Source organism: Poecilia reticulata, chromosome 16 (assembly GCF_904066995.2).
Source record: "Poecilia reticulata chromosome 16, P_reticulata-male-v2, whole genome shotgun sequence".
Classification (NCBI taxonomy): Eukaryota; Metazoa; Chordata; class Actinopteri; order Cyprinodontiformes; family Poeciliidae; genus Poecilia; species Poecilia reticulata.
In genome coordinates, this window is record NC_088845.1 from 25,682,898 (window position 1) to 25,704,244 (window position 21,347).

The 21,347-nt window shown below is 39.3% G+C and overlaps 1 protein-coding gene across 1 annotated transcript; it reads left to right on the forward strand.

Annotated features, from left to right (window-relative positions):
- The first annotated feature begins 1,226 nt into the window (after nucleotides 1–1,226).
- Nucleotides 1,227–16,168, forward strand: LOC103478298 (dispanin subfamily A member 2b-like). Its single transcript, XM_008432038.2, has 3 exons — nucleotides 1,227–1,507; nucleotides 4,346–4,570; nucleotides 15,519–16,168. Exons 1-3 carry the CDS (start codon nucleotides 1,379–1,381, stop codon nucleotides 15,675–15,677), a joined length of 513 nt encoding a protein of 170 aa, XP_008430260.2. The 5' UTR covers nucleotides 1,227–1,378; the 3' UTR covers nucleotides 15,678–16,168.
- The last annotated feature ends 5,179 nt before the right edge of the window (nucleotides 16,169–21,347 follow it).

Below are 21,347 nucleotides of genomic sequence, written 5' to 3' on the forward strand. Positions count from 1 at the left end.
AAATAAATATATGTCTAATAAAGGTTATTTTCCAAAAGCACTTTTAGTCTGACAAACGGACCTCATCTGAAGGCATATTCTAATCTATTGAATGACTGTACGTACATCCATAGTAATCTAAATAAAAAAATTAAAAAAAAAGAAGAAGTTAGATCTCCAGATATCAGTATGAAAAGTTTACTCTTGGAGATAAAGGATCTGCCGGTCACAGAGGTCTTGGTTCCCTCTAGCAGGTGCTCCGCTTTTCAAAGAAATGTGGATGAATCCCTGAAGAACCAACCAATTCCAGTCTGTTTTTTAAATACAGTCAAAAAAAATTAAATCAAGCTGAAGTAAAATAAATGAATGGAGACATCAACAGTTCCTTAGAAAGAAATCACTAAATAAAACATTATAATGGCTGTGAACTAAATTACCCCGAACAGGGTTTTGTCTAGTATTACTGGGTCATTTCAAGTTCTTCCTGTAAACGTGTGAATGGAGCAAGATGGCCCACTTTAACCCCACCCACCTGCTGCTCCCTGCACAGACTGGAGATAACTGGAGTCAAATATCAGCGGACTCAAACAATGGCTAAATTAGAACTTGATTGTTTTCTTGCCATTTCTTTTGAGCATATTTTAAACAAAAAAATACAAGAGCATAAAATACAAATTTCACGGGAAAATTTAAATGTAAATGTCAGTAAAGGTGGCCCACTTTCTGGGTGGGGTGAACCTATTTGAAGCTTTAACTTAAAGCCTGGGGCTGGGGAAGGAGTGTTAAGTTTGGAGAACATGTGTTTCCTACGAACACGCATCAAAGGCGCACATCTTTGATTTGAGTTCACTTAATAAATGCTCGGATGCATGTCGAGTGAAAGCCATCCTGCATAAATCTTTCGCTTTTTTTCAGGGAGACTCACCCACTCATATAACGAAATCAAAGCGGTAATCTGAACAGTTTCAAAATAAAAGCAGGTTTTCAACTTCAAATCAGCACGCGGGAGGATTTGACTCCTGATTTAACCGGTTCCTCTATTTCAAGTTTAAATATAATTTGTTGGTTATTTAACAGTTTGAGAAGAAGGCTAGCTTACAAACATCATGGTCATTGTTTTATTTTCAGCGCCACAGAGTGAGAGTAGGGACGCTACACCACATTTTGTTTAGGATTTTATTTTTGAAAGCCGCACCGGAAATGTTTTGAATTCAACAAACTTGATACAGCTTGTAATTATAATTTTTGAGCCCCATGGTTAGATCATTTACTCCAGGTGCCTTTTGTGTGGAGGACAGTTTTGGAAGAAGTGTTTATCAAACTATTCGGGAGGGAAAAGAACATTCCTTTTTGCTTTTTTTTTAAAGTGATATTTCAGACAGGTTAACTCTGTAATTTCATGGATTCTAACAAGTCAGCGACTGCTCCAGGCTGGGACAATGAGAAGTCCTCAATGGTTCAGAACCCACCTCCACCTTACTATGATAACCCGGGAGTCGCTCCGCCGGGCCAGGCTTACCCCCCACAGGTAAGAAAAAATAGTATTTATTAAACTTTACAGTTTTGTGTAGTTTATTTGTATATATAAAAAAAATAACTTGTAAAGTTTAACAAAAATAAAACTTAAATTATCTTTGCTTTAGTCATTAATTCCTCACACTTTCTCAGTTTTTTCTCCTCCTACTTAAGTTTTAAATTGTTTTTTTTCCTTCTACATCTCAATTAGTTGTTTTTTTTATTATTATTTCAAGAAAAAAATTATTTAAAACTAATTATCCAAAGTAAACTTGTTTTATGAGCCACTTTCACTTTATACACACACACACGCACACACACACACACACACACACACACACACACACACACACACACACACACACACACACACACACACACACACATATATATACATATGTATATATATATACACACATATGTATATATATACATATGTGTGTGTGTGTGTAATCGGTTCAAAAAACTTTGCTGAAGCAAGACCCACCCTGAATGAGTGAGGATTTAATCTGGCTTAATCGAGTGGTCTGTGACTAAAAAAAAAAAAACGTTTGGTTTCATTTCACCTGAAAGTTAAACGTTTTCATCTCATCTTTCACTGTGGGCAAACGGCAGCAAGGCGTGGATGTAAATGATGACGCTTTGATGTGATAGACATCCACGAATAAAATAAGTTTCAGATATTCCGTCTATAGAGGTTTTTCTTACTCACAGAAGACAATACTATATGCCAAATATGACATTAATGCAACCTTATATGGGAAAGCATAAAGAAGTTATGAGCATGTATTCTGCTTGTTCTCATCCAGTGATGAAGGTAGCATAAAAAAATTATATATATATATATATATATATATATATATATATATATATATATATATACATAAATTTTTTTTTTTTTAGATCCTTCCTTTTTGTAGGTAAAAAAGGAAGCATTGCACACATTGTGTGTGTGCAATGTTCAGTTACTCGCTCATCATTTAGTTTTATGCCTCTCCCAGCTGGACAAATAAACAACCATGCACACACGCAAGAGCTGTTTTTTGGACCAAGGGAGGATCGAACCCACCCACGCGTGGACGGAGAAGACATAGCAAACTCGATACAGAATGACGCAGAACTTTGTTTTTCCAAGGCAAAGGTTTGAACCATCTGCCTGCTCAGTGGATGGCAAAGTGATGAAATAAATAATAATAAAGATCACAATTTCAATAGGCCTTCGCAGCGCTTACAAGTTTTCTCTCCTCCATAACACCCTACGTTTTAAAAAAAATCTGGATCCTCCTACAGTTAAAGTAACTGGCACTTTCAGATTATTAACACAAAAAATATATTTTATGCCTGCAATGGTAATCTAATCAGATTGAAGTTTTTATCCATTCTGACAATGATTCATTGATTTTTAGTTTAAAATTGAAACTAAAAATCAAGTAAAACTTAGATTTTGGGTTTAATTACTGGTTTCTGATCCAGTTACCCAAACATGCGCAGACTCTACAGACAAACTTCAATGTTATGACAATGTTTCATAGCTGGTGCTAAATTAAACTGTTTTGACTGTTTCAATGTTTTGACTGTTATGCAAAAATACTTAAATTTTTTTTATATTTTTGGGACTTTTGGCAGCACGTAATACGGAAGAGTTTTTGGTCAACTGAAATAGTCAATGCGATGTCCAGGTGTCTCCAAGTCAGTTTATCCAATTGCCGATATGCAACTCTACTTTTGTATTCAGTCTCCACCATTTGCATACTTCCTTCTATTCCCATGTACCTATGCTATTGTGGTATAGGTTAGTTTTTCTTTGTAGGAGGTACCGTGAGTAATGTATGGAAATAACACTGAGTCACAAGTTGACAAAGTGGGAAGGGCCCCCTTTTATATGCAAAATAGTTACAACTGAAATGGCAAAAGACAGAATTTCAAAGAGGCAAACTAACCAGCCCAGTCAAAGTACCTTAGTTTCAAAACGAGCACAAATCATCATCCAACTTGCTGTAGAGTAGATATGAAGAGTTAACGCCCATATGTATATGGTAATCTGTATTACGGCACATCTTCGGTTTTTTCTGAACAACAAAACATTTTGTAGTTTGCATGGAAACATAAGTCTCAACTCTGCTATGTTCCTTAACTTACTAGTCCTGGAAAGATACAGGTTTTACATCTTCTTTTTCTCACTTTTAAATGAGGAATTTCTTATTTTCAGTCCTCCAGCAACACCTCTTTAAGTGTATTGGAATATTCCAGTTAGGTAAAACCACTGCAACTTTCACCTTTTTCAGTCATGTTTGCTTCTGCATTTTTGACTGTAAAATATTACTCTTATCTTACTCATAGGGAGGAAAGAAAATGACATTACAAATTTTCGATGATGCCTTGCATAGGAGCTTCCTTTGGTTTCTACTGTGTGTTCTATTTTTGCATATTTAACATAAGTCCAATTTGCAAACCAAATAAAAGAAAAAAAAAAGAAAGAAAATCAATAGGATTCCAACAAATGATGATGCACGCAAAAAAAACAGATAATCAAATTTACTCAAAATGTTCTAAATGTATAAAAGAACAGTTTAATTTAGCACCAGCTATGAAACATAAAGGCAGCCATCCGCCGTGTCGGACTACATCTTTTTACCACAAACAGTAGCTCCCACTTCTTGTTCTCATGCACACAAGCCACTTGTTTTCTGTTGGTTTACACTAAAGTGCAAGATGCACTTGTTGTTTCCCACCCCTCTGGACTGTGTTGCACTGGTAGTTCCCTGAAACATAACAATGAAGAAATGTCCCCCCTCTCTCCGTCGCCATCCAGAAATATGATTCAATTGCATTTTATTCTTGCTGCCTTCAGGGTTATGGATGCCCCCCGCAGCAAGGCGCCGTGTACAACCAGCAGGTGTATTCACCGGGCCAGCAGTACCCGGGGCAGCCGGCCCCCGTCGTCATGCAGCCCACCGTGTACGTCACCCAAGGTCCTCTGACCAACCCCGTCAACGACTACATGGGCTACTCCATCTTCACCATGCTCTGCTGCTGCCTGCCGCTCGGAATCGCCGCCCTCATCTACTCCATCTCAGTGAGTTTCTTTCACCAGTAATCGTTTGATCCCTGCATCGCCGGTGAACGTATATCTGACTGCTTCACTCCAGGAAGAGATGAAACGCCAGGCTGGCCCCTAGCTGCATGTCAGTACAGGCCTGTTCGTGCAAGCTGATGCTCCTGCACTTGTTCAACCACATTATGGCAACAAAAGCCGGATTAGGAGGAGGATTCATTTTGTCTTGTAGGGTCTTACTTTCAATTCCACTTTTGTCTTCAGCGACAAAAACCGCTGTCTGCTCTAGCAGGTCCAGTTGATTTGTATTTATTCAATTTAGTTCACGTCAGACACCTTTTTAGTGTAAATATTACCAAGCATAGTCAGGTGGAAGATGAGTGTAAAAAATGCTGTTTTGGATGTGGCTTTTAACTCCACTACAACAAAATCGATTTTTGTTTTAACTGCTAACTTAAGTTAATTAAATAGAAACCAAAACGTAAAGACATTCTGAGACTAAATCACTCAATTTGCAATACAAGTGATATCTTAAAGTGTGGGGTTTTACTATAAGGGTGTCAGAATAAAGATCCCTGTACCGCTTTTTAAAGACGTTTTTGAAAACCATGTACCTTGTGGGTTTTTTTACCACGTTATGTTGTTAATTCAGTAAGTCCTGTTTTGGAGAAGTAAGTGGCATTTACTGGAAAAGGACTGTGGAAGTGCCCTGAAGGCAGAAGGTACAGAACGTGCGTGGAGTTATCCATTGTTAAATTAATTGACTTCTCCTTTAGATGACTTTTAAATACGTTCAAATCTATGTACGTCTCTTGCATCTCATGAAGGTTTCGAGAAAGTTGAGGGTATGACAAAACTGTGAGTTGAAATGTGCTTCAGCCTTGTTCAGTTTACTGTACTTGCCTTGCTGTAGCCAGCTGGCCCCCATGTGCGCCAGTCATGCGTGGCAGGAGCTGTGTTGTTGATAGACTGTGGGGCCGTTCCCTCAGCAGCACCAGATGCTGGAAGCTCTTTTATCCACATATAGCACCAGCAAGAATTTATGTCGAGGCTTGGAGCCCCACACTGCAGCATACTGCAGGACGCTCCTCCTGCCCTGGACATTTAAGTGGCTTTAATGTACAAACTGTCCCAGTGGTTTAAAATGCCTGCATGTTGTTGGGAGTATCTGAGGCACTCTGCGGGGTACTGTGACCTACAGCAGTCATTGCCCTCGGGTGGCTTCTCTATCAGCGGTATTTAATGAATCATTAACCTAAAGATAAACATTAACTCGGACACCAAAACATTGTGATAAGTAAGATTTTAACTCGTTTTAACTGGAGACACTCGTGTTAAAAATGGACTCTGAAAATGTCTGCACGTATGTAACTTATAAAAAAAATATGACTTCTCCATATTTGTTAAAATTCTCACCATTTTGTGACGGTTTAATACGAGACAGATGACCTCCCTTGCCTTTTCCTCCTGCTCCTACTGCCATCTGCAGGAATATGTTGATCGGTCAGAAACAACCAATCACAGCCAGGAGGAGGGACTTGGTGCAGTCAATCATTCTTGTGTATGCTGCTCTCAACATGTTAAACATAAAAACTATATCTGATTCAGTAATTGATTGACAAATCAATAACGGCACACATGAGAATAGCTTGTAGCAACATTAATTAGCTTAACATGACTGGGCTATTACTAACAACTAGCATATTAAACAATTCCAAGCGACGCATAAATATTAAGATAAAACCCTACATGAACCATTAACGAACTTTTATACATTTTTTGTACCGTTTCTTTGCTAAGTCAATACTCACTTACTTATGACCCTCACTGACACAACAGCAACGACTGAACCGCACCTCTAAAACAACAGTCAACTCTCGACCAAACTTAACCACAGTAACGCTTGACTGACTAGGAAGGCTGTCAAACAACATAGCTGGAACGGTTCTAACTCTTCATCATCATGTTTTGTGATTCTTGCTCTCTTGTGTTGATTTGGTGATAATGGAGTGATGTTTTCTTTTGGGGGTAGAAAAACAAGGAATAAAACAAAATCCAACATAAGTCTACAAGTTGTGTCTCTGTATTCAGTCAACATCTCGTTACTCGGCGTCGGATGTTTGCTGAGATGCATTGAGAGTAAGCCCCAAGATGTTTATCCCAATCGTTAAGTTGTTTCTCAATTTGAATTCTTCCTTTTCGGGAAAGAATTTGCTAAAGTTACGCAGAGACTCTTAGCTGTTTGTTACATGAGAAGTCTCAACAACCTTAAAGGTTTGTGTTTTCATCCTGAGTGGATGAGGGCTTTTTTGTTTGCTTACTGTCCCGAAGCAGACAAAAAAGGTAACATCACCCATCCCACTCCATGTTGCAAACACAAAAAAGGTTAATCTGAACAGCCCAGTACATATCACTCAGATTAAACTTTTAACCACCAATGAATAGAGTTGAGTTGATGTGATCACATTAATCCAAGATGATGTTGTTGCTGGTGAAAGAACATTACTAAGGGAGCAAATAATGTTTGACACAGAGACACCAGTTCTCCTTTCTTGCATGGCAAAGAAAGAGAATTGATCAATCCTTGTAAAATGACACACTTCCTGTTCCCATGGTTGCCTTTAAAGACCAGAAGCTTTAGTTCTAACAGTTTTGACTCGGGTGACCTGCTTTGTAACTGGACTATATAACATCCTGAAGTTTTTATGCTGCCCTAAAAAATGTACAATAAAAAAAGAAAAATCTTTGTATTGACTTTAGTAGTCAGTTGAGCTTACGTTTCAGAAAACCTTTGGAAATATTGGCTGAAGTAAGAGTAGGAGTTTTGCTACCAGAAAAAAAAAATAAAATAAAATTACTGGTCACATTTCACTGTGAAATCAATTTGATTTCACAGATATAGATAATATTTAGATCAAAATGGCATGTATGGTTTTGATCCATTTAACTGTAAATTGTTGCATAACAAGATAAAGTCTTATCTCCCAAGCGAGCTCCTACCGCTGCTGACATCAAACAAGGCTACTGATTAGACATTCTCTCTTGCTCTTGATGAAGGCGGAAGCTTTTTTCCTCTGCTCCCTCCCTGCTCCATGCCTGCCCTGCTTGCTCTGTTTTTGTCCTGACTTTTTCTATATTTTTGGAGCCTTTCTTTGCACATCATCCAAATCTTCAAATTATGGATCTGGTCAACCAGTCTCTCAATGCAATTGATCAAATTTTCAACGAGAAGTCTGGGCACAGGAGAGCCCTCTTGTCCTGTGGGGACACACCCAGCGGGATTCACCCTGTATTTATTCATGATAACAGGATTTCTGCTGTTTGGAGCTTGCGGATTCCTGGCTTATCGACAAATTTGTGACGGACTTGGCCGAACTAGCGAACACTCGGACTGCTGGAGTGGACAGAGACGAGGACTCTAAAACTCACTAACGGGATGGAATGAATCTTGGAGAAGTTGCTAGTTTCAGTTTAATTGGGAACTGAGATGTATCGGAGAGACTTTAGGGAACATTGAAATTTATAATCTACCCGACCTAAGTTTCTGTTTCTGATATTTAACCCAGAAAATGATTATTTTAGTTTATTAGTAATATTAGAAATTGTGGAGTACGCACTATTTAGATCAATATTATACAGCCCAGAAATGGAATCAGAATTAGAATTAGAATAACTATGGACTTAGAATCCAGAAATACTTAACAGGAACATCACTGCTTAGTTTATATTACTTTTAACCCAGAAAAGGATTTAGCTCTTTTTTTTTTTTGTCTTTCCTGTGGTTATTTCCTTTTAATTAATGTAAAGCACTTTTAATTGCCTTGTTGCTGAAAATGTGCTGTGGTTTCTCTTGCTCTTTTTTCCCGTCTTTATTTGCACGTCTGTGAATTAAGTAATTCATTTCTACGGCATATAGAGACATTAAAACACATGATGGAAGTTCACGTCATGGGCTTTCATTACCAGAGATCCAGGCAGCTCGAAAGTAGAAAGCACTGTTGCCATGCAGTGCACTCCATCAACAAACAATCTGTCCTTTGCAACTCAAACAAAGTGCATCATTTGGTCTCTCTCAGGGTAATGGGGTAATTGGTAATTGCATAGAGATGTTTATTGCATCTCTTCTGGGATTTGCTGTCTTATCATCTTACCAGAAGTGCAGCCAGACAGGAAATGTCTTCCTTTGCAGGAAGAGAGGCTGTTCGAAATGGGAAACACTGGAGTTTGTTCGAAATGAACAGCATTTCAAACAAACTGCGTCTGCTTTTGGTTCCGTAAACAAACTTTATTCTCCTGCATGTTCTACAGAAGAGTTTCCTGTTTTGGTTTATGCGTTCTCCTTTATGCGCTTCGTAGTGGCTGTCCGTGATGAATATGTTGTTTATTGTCGATTATACACTGCCTTGCAAAAGTACTCGGAAACATTTGGAACTTTTCTCCATTTTTGTCACATTACTACCACAAACCTCAGTGTCATTTCATGTCATCTTTTGTGAGAATCTCTACACGGGACGACTAGTTGCAACATGCTACACAAATCTAGCCTGGGAAAGAGTAGCAAGAAGAAAACCATCACAGAAGAAATAAAAAGGCGTCCAGATGTCTTGATTGCCCATTGACGCACTTCATCTAGTGGCCACAGAAAATATGTTGAAGAAACGGCAAAGACCAAAACTGAGCTGTAGATGCATGCAACACCGTGTGTGAGGAAGAAACCAGCGTAACACGTTCGCCTGATGGGAGGATGGACTTGAGACTGAAGCAGAGATTCACCTTTTAGCACAGCGATGAAGCCGAGATGCAGCCAGAGCTGCCATCAGTTGGTTTAAAAGTTTTCAGATTGTTGTGTTTATTACACAGCCACATATTACTGAAAGAGATGGAGGAACCACCAGTGCAGAAAGTTAATCACATGAAGAGCTACTTGTCGGCTAAGAGTTAATCATTTATGATCAGTTTACATTCATTTGTGAAGACGCAGTAAACATAACGTGGTGTGGGATTCGACCATTAGGCTTTTTCCTTATTAGGACTCGCATCAGAGAGCCGAGATAGCAGCGGACGGAGACGGCAGCGAGATGCTGCAAAACAAACCTCTTATTTCCACTGAACACACGGCGATTGGGGAAAAAAGTCCTGAGTGGTTTTCCCTCAAGTTGGCACCTGTTTTTTCCTCACTTTCCTGCAAAGACAATAAAGTTGTTTTCCACCGGAAAAGGGGGAAAAAATGGCAGAAATGTTGGAGGTGGACAAAATCTGCTGCAAAGGAAGTTCAAATTAACTTTATTTTTATTTTTTTTGCTGTTGTTTTGGACAAGTCTGATCTCAGATTTGGGTCAACGCAGTTTGTGTGGAACGTCAAGACAAGCGGCGTTTTGTTGAGAATCTGAGCTTACTGCACGCCGCTCTCCGCCTTTGGGTGCGCTGTGAAAGGGTTGCTTTCTTCCTCCTCAAATCAGCCTTTTATTACTGATGGGAGCTGAGCATCAAACCATTTCGGGTCAATGATCATTGCGTGCAAGAGCGGGGGATGTATTTCACCAGGCGAGAAACTCCAGAATGGGATCATTTCCTCTCGTCAGTCCCAATGTGTGACCCATAGTTTCACTCTTGATAACAAACGTTTGGGAAGGGCAGCCCTCCTTAAACTTCCTGTCAGCAAGTGTTCAAGAATTTCAACATCTGCAGTATGTTTCTCTATCATGAGCGTTTCTCTTTTTTTCTATTTTTTTTACTGTATGCAGATTTAAAGATTGAGTTTTGCAGTCTCGTAAATTGAGGCTCGAATAACCAGTTCACCTGGGGTTTTTTTTAATGAAGTGTTTATTCTCTCTTTCAGTATTTGAATATGTTTGTGAATAAACAAATTCAGTTATTGTACAAGTTTGAACAAGTCTGCTTTTCTCTCTCAGCGCTCCAGGGCGTTACGAACAAATGACCAAAACACACAATGGGAACTTTTATCTACAATCTTGGCACCTTTCAGTTCTCTTTTTCTTTCCCCCCCTTCATAACGCCTAACCTCTACTAGCTTTTCATACAATACTGAACTCATGGGAGAGGGATGAAGCAATTTTCTTTTACAGCCAATATAAATTTAGATGAGCTGTAGACCTTGCTTCCTGATGGTAAGCATCTGTGAGCCTTTATAATGAAAACCTGAGATTAAAGATGACGAGCGAAGGTTTGTCGTCATGTTTTTCATGTTATTAAAGTTTTTCTTTCCTCTCTATTTTGTCATATTGCAATAAAACCTCCATGAGTTATTGGGATATTATGCGACACGGCCAACAAAAGTAGTCCATTATTGTCAAAGTGAGAAAGCGATTTTCAAAGGATTTTACAAACCTAAAAAATGCACTCCTATCAATAAAAACCCAGAATCCCAGCAGACGTTTCAGGTAGGAACTTTAAAACTTTATGACCGGGTTTGATTACACTGTTCAGGCCATCATTTCAACCTGGAAAGAGTGTGGCACAAGAGCAAACCTGACCTGAGGTGTGACTGCCACACCTCTGGTCGACAGGAAAAATATGAGCCGTTTTGGGGAAGGCTTTAAAATCAAAAGTTCTGTTTACATGTAGGGAACAATAGATGCTTGGAAAAAGACTTGTTCAAATAAGACCGCAACTAAATGTTTTACCAAAAGTGGAAACGCTACACACGCCGTTCCTACTGTGAAATATGTTGGCGAGAACTCTGTTTTTGTGGGCTGCGCTTTTTTTTTCAGTGGGTTTTTTTATTCAGTGGGTTGTGTCAGGACTTACTACTGAAACAACCTAGTCAAGATAATTTGTTAGTAAGTGGGAAAAATAATCTTCCTTATATGTATGAAGGTTAAAGGAGACTCTTGGAAATTCCAAATAACGGTCAAAATCAGTAAAATGCTTAATTGATCCGTCTGCTTTTAGAATGCCATGAACCAAGGTGTTTCAGTCTGTGGTTGTGGTTAATCTGTGGTTATAAGGGCAGACTTTACTTGACCAGAGTTATCATGGGTGAAAGGTGTCATGAAATTGTCAAACTTGCATCATTGTGTCGGCGTTGGCGAAATTGAGAAACAAAATCCCATCAAATGTAGCCGTCCAACTGTGAGGTCACCGTGTTTTCTTCAGAGAACAGGACGCTCAAAGCTTATATCTTTCTGCCTTACGCATTTTTTTCCAACCCTCTTAGGTTTTGTTTTTGTTTTTTTTAAACAAGGACGTTGAATGCAGTGAGGCACTTTGCAAAGATATGGATGAGTCGACTTTCCCTCGCCTTGACTCGCATGGCCAAGCCACTTGTGAAATCTGATTTTCGTTGAGCACTCGGTCGTCTTTCATTTGTTTACATTTCTTGTAATGGGCCTTCCAGTCAGACCGGCCTCTCGAGATCGAGAGAACAATGGCAGGAGCAGCATTATCGTGGAAGCGTTTAAAACTCAATTTTATAATGGAGCTGCAATCGGACCCAACGGCTGAGAGAGCGTTTCTTTTTTTTTTTTAACACCACATCCGTTCGGCATGGTTCTGGCAGACTGTGGGAGTGGGTTAGAGTTGAGTGAATAGCTCTGTGGATGTATCCTCATCATCTGATAACATTCCTCCAAATTCAAGGGCAGCAAGGCGTTGGTTTACCTTGGCAGCTTTAAGCGGGGTATTCTTAGAAAGACATTCACCGTGAAGCTAAATGGCATTCATGTTGGCTTTGGTGTGTTAACTTTACGTAAACAGTCTCAGGCTGAAGAATGTATCTAATAGGGTTCTGTGGAAAAACTCCCTCACTCCCCCACACCCACATCCCCCACTCCCTCACAGATTACTTCTGGGGTTTTTTTTTCTTTTTTTTCTTTTTGGTCACACTTAAATGTTTCAAATCATATCAAAGATAACCAGAGTAAATACAAAAAGGAGTTTATTTATAGAGACTGAAATCTGTCCAAACCAACCTGGACCCATGGGAGAAAAGTGAACATAGAGATTGTGAAGTTAAGCAGCTGCGATGACTAGCAATGAGTCACTGACGTCGCTATGGGGGAATTTTGGCAAGTTTGACCACAACTGTTTCAAAACCGTATAAATCCGGATTGATATCAGTGAATTTGTTTCTTAGTTGTTCTTTAGTTTCTGTAGATCGGGCCGTGATCTGTTCCTTTTTTTAAACTCTTGTAGGTGACTTCATGACTCTGGTAGTGATCAGGATTGAATGTTTGGATGTTACTTCTGAAATTAAACTCACATAATAAAAAACTTTGGTTATTTACCTATATTTTTTTACTTTCTCACACTTGGATAGCTCTCCCTCCTCTAAGAAGTGTATTTTGTATTTTTTCAGGTTGTTTTATATCTTAACATTTTTTGACGATTTGATGGAAAATTTGTAGATTTACGCAACTGCACATAAACCTTAATGTGTACTTTTCATATCTAAGCAGGGGCGCTGAATCTCCCACCCTGAGCCAAAGGTTGAACTTTATCATGTCTTTAGATATCAGCTGGGAGAAATTAAATCTATAATTATATTCAATTATTTACTTATTTATATTTATACTATAATCAAGCAGCCTTTATGGTGGCTGTAGAGGGACGTAACTCTGAACGGCTCTGGCCACGTTTACTGTAAACGCGGCGTTACTTCCTGGATTCAATCTTTCTTTGATCAACCTACGTGCATTTTCACATGAATCACAGAGGAAATTCACACTTTGGTGGGTTTTTGAGGTTTTTTTATGCTGTAACATTGTAGCAGTGCAGCTTGTTGTTGCAATTGACTTCATATCGCTTTAAGATGAGATCGGAGTGACTGCGCTGCAAAAACAAAAAAATCTTACCAGGTATTCTTTGTTTAGTCTCCAGTGCAAATATCCTAGCACACTTGAAATAAGACAAAACTAAATTACAGGTAACTTTTCATTAAGATAAAAGAGCTTGATTTAAATCAACAATTCCTTAGTATTGATGAAAAAGTACTAGTTCAATTGGCAGATTATTTCACTTATAACAAGACATTTTTCTTGTTACAAATTATGTGATATTTCATATTTGCACTAAAAACTAAAATTACTTGGTATGCTTTTGTGTTTTTTGCAATGAATTACTGAAGTTGAAATGCCAGAATGCTTTTATTTGTATAGATGGTGACCTTTGAGTCTTGATTTTGAATTTTTTGTGTGTGTTTTGTTCTGTTTTAGTTCGTCTCCACGTAATCATATATTCCTCCCACATTAAGCAGCTGCCTAATCTTGTCCACGGAGGCCCCGTTCTCTGTTAGACAGTGGAGAAGAATGCAGACTCGAACTGAGCAGCTCATTGGAGGAGGGCTTACGGTATTTACAGCACTTGAGCAAACACAGAGGCAGGCTAATCCACGTGAGACGAGTGCAGAGGCAGGAGAGTGACGCGTGTTGCAGAAACATCCCAGGAACGAGGCTTGCAGGAGACAGGAAGTCACACTGAGGCTGGAGCGTAAGCAGACCGCCGAGGAGCACAACGCGATAAAGTCGGCCGGGAACTAAAGCTGATGATCTGTTGTGGGTAACGAGCAAAACCCAAAAAGTCTGCGATGTTTACTTGTTCTCATTGTGGGGCACCATGCCACAACTCCAACCACCGTCTCCACAAGACCAAAAATAACATCTTTCAGTCAAAACGTTCCCAGATGAGAAACACTTGGCTGTAACTGTTTAAAAACATCTTGCCAGAAATCATCAGAGAACATACAGTGAAAGAACAAAAGCTCTGTAGTTTCAGTATCATTATTAAAGACAAAACAACAGTTGGTTTTGAACTTTAAAAATTAATAAATAAATAAAAGAAACCTCTCACACATACACACACACAGTTTAAATTTTTTAATTGATTTCAGGATTAGCTCACTCTAGCCTGAAAAGAAGAAAATTTCAAAATCCATCAATAAAATCAATGGCATCGATGCCCATGGTGTGTGTGTGTGTGTGTAAACTCTTCATGTGACAGAATTACAGTGCGTGTGAAGTGGAACAACGTGCGTGTGTGTGTGTGTGTGTGTGTGTGTGTGTGTGCGTGTGTGTGTGTGTGTGTGTGTGCGTGTGCGTGCGTGTGCGTGCGTGCGTGCAGTGGGAAATTCTGCTTGTTTCTGTTCCCTTTTATACACGCTACTAGAAAGCACACAACAAACTTTTCCTTTTCAGTTCCATAAGGAACAACATGAATCTCTCCGTATTTAAGAAAAACCAACAGACAGTTGGAACAAACACATTTTGTAAAAAATGTGCCTAAAACTGTGTAATGGTTTTACTTACTATTTAAGTTGCTATATTCTTCCCATTAGGAGTATAAGTGCTGCAACGTGTTACCTTTTTTTTTTTTCCACATGAGCATCCATTTAATTATACACCTTTGAGATCATGGAGCCTGAAAATAAAAACATGCGGCTTCGGTGTTTGTTGACTGTTTTGTAGTTGTGTTCGTTTTAAGCCGACTGATGGTAACTGAATTCTAACTGCTGATTAGCATCGTTTACATATCAAACTCTGGGTTTTCCGGTGGTAAACGTTGTCCTCCTTCCTCTTGCACTTCTCCAGATTTGTGTGTAGTTTCAGCGGCTGCAGTACGTAGATGTTGAGCATTTCAGGTGTTTCAAATCCATCACCTATTTGCTGAAAAGCATGAACCAAGGTTGAGTTTCCCCCCCCCGATGGGCTAATCATGCATGTGTCTCCTGTCCAGGCAGCTGAGGCAAACGCTGCAGTGGGTCTGGTTCCCTTGCAGTGTCTGTAAAAAATCGTCTCTACAAAAAAAAAAAAAGGAAGGGTGGGGGGGAAATGAGATGTTCCTCATGTTGCACAATTAAACTCATTGACTGAATGAAGCAGCAGTTTAATATTCTTCCTTTTTATACCGTAGAAATAAGATTTACTTTCAAAACTCCGATTGTACTGCATCTGCATGTGCCTGTTTTATTCATTACTTCCTTCTTGTTGTTTTTTTTTTTTTTTTTTGCCTGTAGGCCCGTGAAGCCAACCACACCGGTAACCGGATGTCTGCAGAGAGGAACAGCAGGACCGCCAAGACGCTGAACCACGTGGCTCTGGGTCTCGGGCTCGGATCCCTCGTCCTTTGCATCATTTACATTGTGGTGGTTGTCGTCATGGCTTCCTCACACTAGTGTCTCCATTTCATACCTTTACTACGCATGCTTCTGTTAAATAATTATGAATTATACTGGCCAGGTTGGATGAGAAGCTGCCCTGCGGTTGCATTATTGAATAATTGTGTTAGAGAATGTAATCAGTGTGATTTTGTTTTCCATCGTTGTTTTGTAATCAAAGTGATTAAGGACCTGCTTCTCTTCTGACAGTTTTATTTTTGTATAAAATGAAATGGTTTTATTATTATTGTTATTATTTCAGACCAAATGGGGCAATCTGCCTCTCACAAAATCTGCATGAATTTCTAAAAAAAAAAGTGGAGCTGCTGTAGCGGACGCAGTTTCCTCCATTGGCTCTGACTCGATCTGATCCCGCTCCGAAGTAAACCGAACCGTTCCGGCTATTTGGCAATGATTTTATTTTCCCTTTTTATACTTTTTCCAAACCATGCTTAAAAGGCTTTGTTTCTCAATAAAGAACATCTTTTTAAATAAAGGCGCAACGTAAATCATTTGTGTCATTTTCTTTCTGTTTTGCTTATCCAACTGCAATAAAAGAAAAGGAAAAATGGTCCATTTAAGACGTGAATTTGATGTAAATTTAAAGTTGAAGCATTTCTGATGCATTCTTGCTTTAAAAGGGAGATTAATGCTTTTTTTTTTGCCTAATACTGCAATAAAAGATGAACATTGATTTTTATTTTCCCTCAAGCAACGTTTAGATGCAGAGAGAACAGGATATGACTCAAGTCTTCAAGTTGTCTGTTCCATTATCGTGTCTCAACAAAGATCCCGCAGAAGCTTGAGATTCATCCATGGACTCCTTTCCACACGCCGAGCCTTTTACAGTAAACGTTTTGTCTCCACTTCCGCGGACCCGCCCTCCTCGCTTCCGCCATTCATTCCATCATATGAGTTCATGTCCAAACTGATGTGCCTGCATTGTTCAGCTGGGGGGGGGTGCTTGCCTTTTTCAATTTTAAGTCATTGTGCAATACAGTAAAACCATTTCTTCACCCCTGCCAGTATTTGGTGCCATTTTCTCAAATTCTTTCCTTTGAGACCATCCGTGAATTCCCGTGGGATTCTGTCTCGTCTTTTTCTCGATTATGGCTCAGGAATAACTTTGCAAAACTTGAGAGAGAAGTGTAAAAATATAGAGACTTGCAAAAGTATTCATTCATAGAAGTTTTTATTTTTATTTATCATATTCTATCTTCAATGAATTTTCTTTTAATTTTATGTGCTACACCCCCTCTGTAGCTCTGGATGCATGTTTAAGTCCTGCTGGAAGGAACATTTATGCCTCGATGTGTCTCAAATCTTTTTGCATGCTGACTTCCCCGTATTTAACTCCGGTTAATCTCTGACTGACCTGCAAAGAGACCGTCCACTTCCTCTGCTGGCTCAGTTTTAACGTGGACATTCTTAACGTGTGGACGTTCAAACCAACCAGTGCAACTTCACTAAATATCCAGGAAAAGTCTTTATAAAATCAGGGAAATCATTAATTGCAAAACGCAGACGTCTGGACCGTATCAGCACAGGATCTCAGAGCAAAGAAGTGCAGTGAAGTGATAGAAATTGGTTTGTGGCCTCCCTATGCTAATTCAAAAATGTCCAGTTCTGAAGAAGAGATGGAGAGATTAAAATAAGGCGATAAAATTGACACTTCAGAAACTCTGTCATCTTAAGGGGCTATTTGAAGATTTTGATTCTGGCTCTTGTCTGTGGCAGTAAGACTTTCCCGTCTTGGTCTCTGAGAAGCTGCTCAAGTCTGTAATCCTCTATATTTCTTAGCAGCTTTATTTGCTACATCCCTTCTCTCATAACGCTGCCAACGTGTCTCATTGTGCTGACAGCGCGTTCTGGGTGATATCCTGTATAGGGTAGATGGGCCTTTATGTCTTTGTAGTTGTGGTTGCAAGAGGTGCAAGCCACACTGTGTAGATTTGCGATAGTAAAACATTTTACTTCCACACCACGTTGGACCATCCACATAGCATCGCATTACAGAAGTTTACGATTTTAATGTGGTCAAATGTGAAGAAAAAAAAGTTAAATAGGTATGAATAATTTTAATATACTTCAGAATAACAGTTGCGTTCAGGTTGAATGTCTGACTAACCTTTTGCCTGAGGAGCTGTGGTTGTGCATGTCTGACACCTCTATAGGTGGCAAGTTTCTGCAAAAATCCTCAAAATGCAAGATCACTGACATGTGTACAGCTGCATTGAGCCTTTTTTTTTCCGGGATGATTGTGGTGCGCCCCACATTTTGGCAGAATGTGAAAGTGGGGCACTAATGTGATAAAAACGGTCTCATACTTCTCACTTTCTCTTTAGAAAATGTTTTTGACATCGTATTCAAGCAGCTATTTTTCTGAAAGTAGACAACTATGTGTGTTAAAAGTATTTTAAAAAATGTACTCTTGATCTTTATTTAACAATTTTACATTCCTTTCCATTTTTTTTGTTGTTTTTTTGCGTAAACAGGTTGTGAGATTAAGAAATCTCCTCAGGGTTACGATATCATGCAGGCATTTACTTCCACTTTTGAATTCCCAGAAACCAGAGCAACTCTAAATGGGTTTAAGATGTGTGTGTGCGTGTCTGCGTGTGCGTGTGTGTGTTAATGGGAGTGTGTTGGCTTAGCTCTGGCGGCTTTGTGACTGCAGTCACAACGGATGCTGTGGGTGGAAAGAGGTGATATTGCCCCACAGGAACCTGCTGGTTTCTTGTCTCACTCGAGAGATTGTGGACTGAAGACACAAAAGCTGAACTCTTTGCGAGGTGTGTGTCCCGTTAGATCTGACGTAAAGGTAACACAGCGTTTCAGAAAAAGATCATACCAACAACCGTGTATAGTGTGATGTTCTGGTTCTGCTCTGCTGCTTCAAGACCTGGAAGACTTAGTGAGATAAATGGAACTATGAATTCTGCTGTCGACCAAAAACATCTTGAAGGAGACCGTCCGGCCATCTCAAGCTGAAACCAATTTGGGTTCTTGAGCAGGACGATGATCCAAAACACACCAGCAATTCCACTGCTGAATGGCTGAACTAAAAAAAAAAAAAGTTTGGACTGGTCTAGTTAAAATCCTGACCTGAATCATATTGAGATGCTGTGGCATGACCTTAAAATGTGAATTATGACAAATGATGGAAAAGATGAGTTGGCCACATTTCCTCCACAGCTGTTAAACATTCATTGCAAGTTATCGTTATTGCTTGATTTCAGCTGTTGTTGGTAAAAGTTGCCCAAGCAGTTATAAGGTTAATTGGGCTGCCTGAGGGATATGGGTGAAGTTAGTGACGGTTTAGCGCCTCCAGCTGGCCTGGTGACCCCAAACAGTCCACTCATATCTCTGGCTCACCTGGTGTTTTGGCTGTGTGGAGCCCCCTGCTGGATAGTCTGAGAAACGTAAACATGCCGCACCTGTAAGGATAAAAATACCCAACCTGGTGTTACGTTTCATTACACACTTTTCAATTTAACTAAAGTAGTTAAGAAAAAAAAAAAACAACTCTAAGGCCTGATAAATTGTTTCAAACATTTTCCATGTGTATTGTGCTAATATAATTCAAATGAAAATCAAACAATTTTGGTAGAGAAAAAAATAAATTTAAAAAAGTTAGGATATACATTGTTGGAAGATCTTTATAGTTAAAGAGACGTAAAACTGTTATTCCGGCATTACCCATTTATAATTCATCGTTTGAAGAGAGGTGACAAAGTAGCCATTCCCCGCCCCCCCAGTCCACCAAAATAAAACTTGCACAGAGCCGCAATTTTTAATTGACATTTTTTGGGGGGAAAAAAGGCAGCATAATTTATTAAATATTTTACAATAGAAAGGAAAAACTCCAAAAAGTTTGATTCCAAAATGTGAGTTTATGAGTAAAAGTCCCAACTTTTCTAAAGATGCTAGTGTGAGCGCTGCTCTTAACACACATATTTTCTTAAATTCTCATTTTAAAATAGCCTGCAAAGAAAAGTATTCACTTCTCCGGCCGCAGCTCTAGCCAGATTTGTGTGAATGTCGCTTTGTTTTTCCACCCCTGCTGGAGAGTTGGATGCCAGACCTCTGGTGAGGAACCGCTGGGAAAACCCTCAGGGATAAATAAGCCTGGTATCAGAAGATAGCGGCTGTCTTGTTAGAAGAAACTAAACAGACACTGGGCGTGTGACATGAGTGATGTTTGAGTTTTAAAAAAAATCTCCAATCTCTGCTTGGTAACTAAGAATGATAGTTGAACTGGGGAATGTCCTTTTTCTTTACATTTGTATTTATTTTTTTCTGTTATTACTCACCGACAATCCAAGGAAATAAAACACCAAACAAAAATGTCTCTGCTGCCCTCTATCGACGAACAAGCAGCATTAAGTTGCATCTGTTGGAAATATGTGTTGCCGTTATTCTTACATGTGTATAGATTATTGTTCTTATATTACTATAGGTTAATATAACCTATAGTAAATGAAAATCACTTCTGATTTTCATTTAGAAGTGTTGGCCTCTCACTGTCTGTGTTAAAACTTTGTGTGTTGAAGACTTTCTCACACTGATAACAGCCCTCCGCCCTGGAGAGAAATCGCTCCCAAGGGAAAAGGCGAGACGGACCTTGTGTGTGTAGAACCTGTAGACAAAGCTCGCCTTCTGTCTCTTCTCTTTATCTCTCCCTTCTCTGAAAATAAAAGACGAGCTCTAACTGGAAGTTATCAGAACGCGCGGTGGGCAGCTCTCTGGTGCAGTTCGTCTTCTTCTTTCATGGAAGCTTGGTAAAAACTCACATAAGTTATCTGTGGTTCTTTCTTTTCCATGTACCGTATTTTCCGCACTATAAGGCACACCTTCAATGAATGGCCTATTTTAAACTTTTTTCATATATAAGGCGCATAGAATAGACACTAGTTACGGTTGCGTGATTTGTTCCGTACTCTACAAATGTGGATGTGTAATAATAAAGAAGTGGTCCCCGCAGTGGCGCAACTACACATTATTCAGGTGGATGCGAAAACATAGATCAGATAAGGCGCACCGGATTATAAGGCGCACTGTCGGCTTTTGAGGAAATTGAAGGTTTTTAGGTGCGCCTTATAGTGCGGAAAATATGGTAGGTTCAGAAAATACCCATCAGTACCCAGCACTTCATTTTTAGTTTGTCGCTTTCAATTCCACAAGGTAAAACAAAGAGCTTTCGATTCTATGCATAGCATAAACTTTATTGAATATATGAAAACAAATACAAATGGGGGAAAAAAATAGAATAAAGTCAAATTTTTTTCCCCCTCAAACAAGAAAATAATTTAAGTCACCCTTTAATCGATTCAAAACATAAAAGAACAATGTGTTTTTCATTTTTTCTGAACCAAGCGTTTCTTCCACCTTCAAATCCATCAAGACTTCTTGGGTTTGCATTGCATCTGTTCAGGCGTCAATTCAACCCAGGACATACGCAGCTTTGTTCTGTCTGCTGAATGGAAGGAGCATTTTTTCCTGCAGCGTTAGTTACTCTGACAGAGGCACTCGCTGACCTTTTCTACAAAATGTCGTCAGAGGAAGACAGCAGAACATATAGAAGAGTCATTGTTCCATCAGCTAAGATGCAAATGTGGTTGAAGATCTTCAAACTGCTACTTTTGATTAACATTTATACCGATACTGATACAGAAAGCTGAAGCTCAC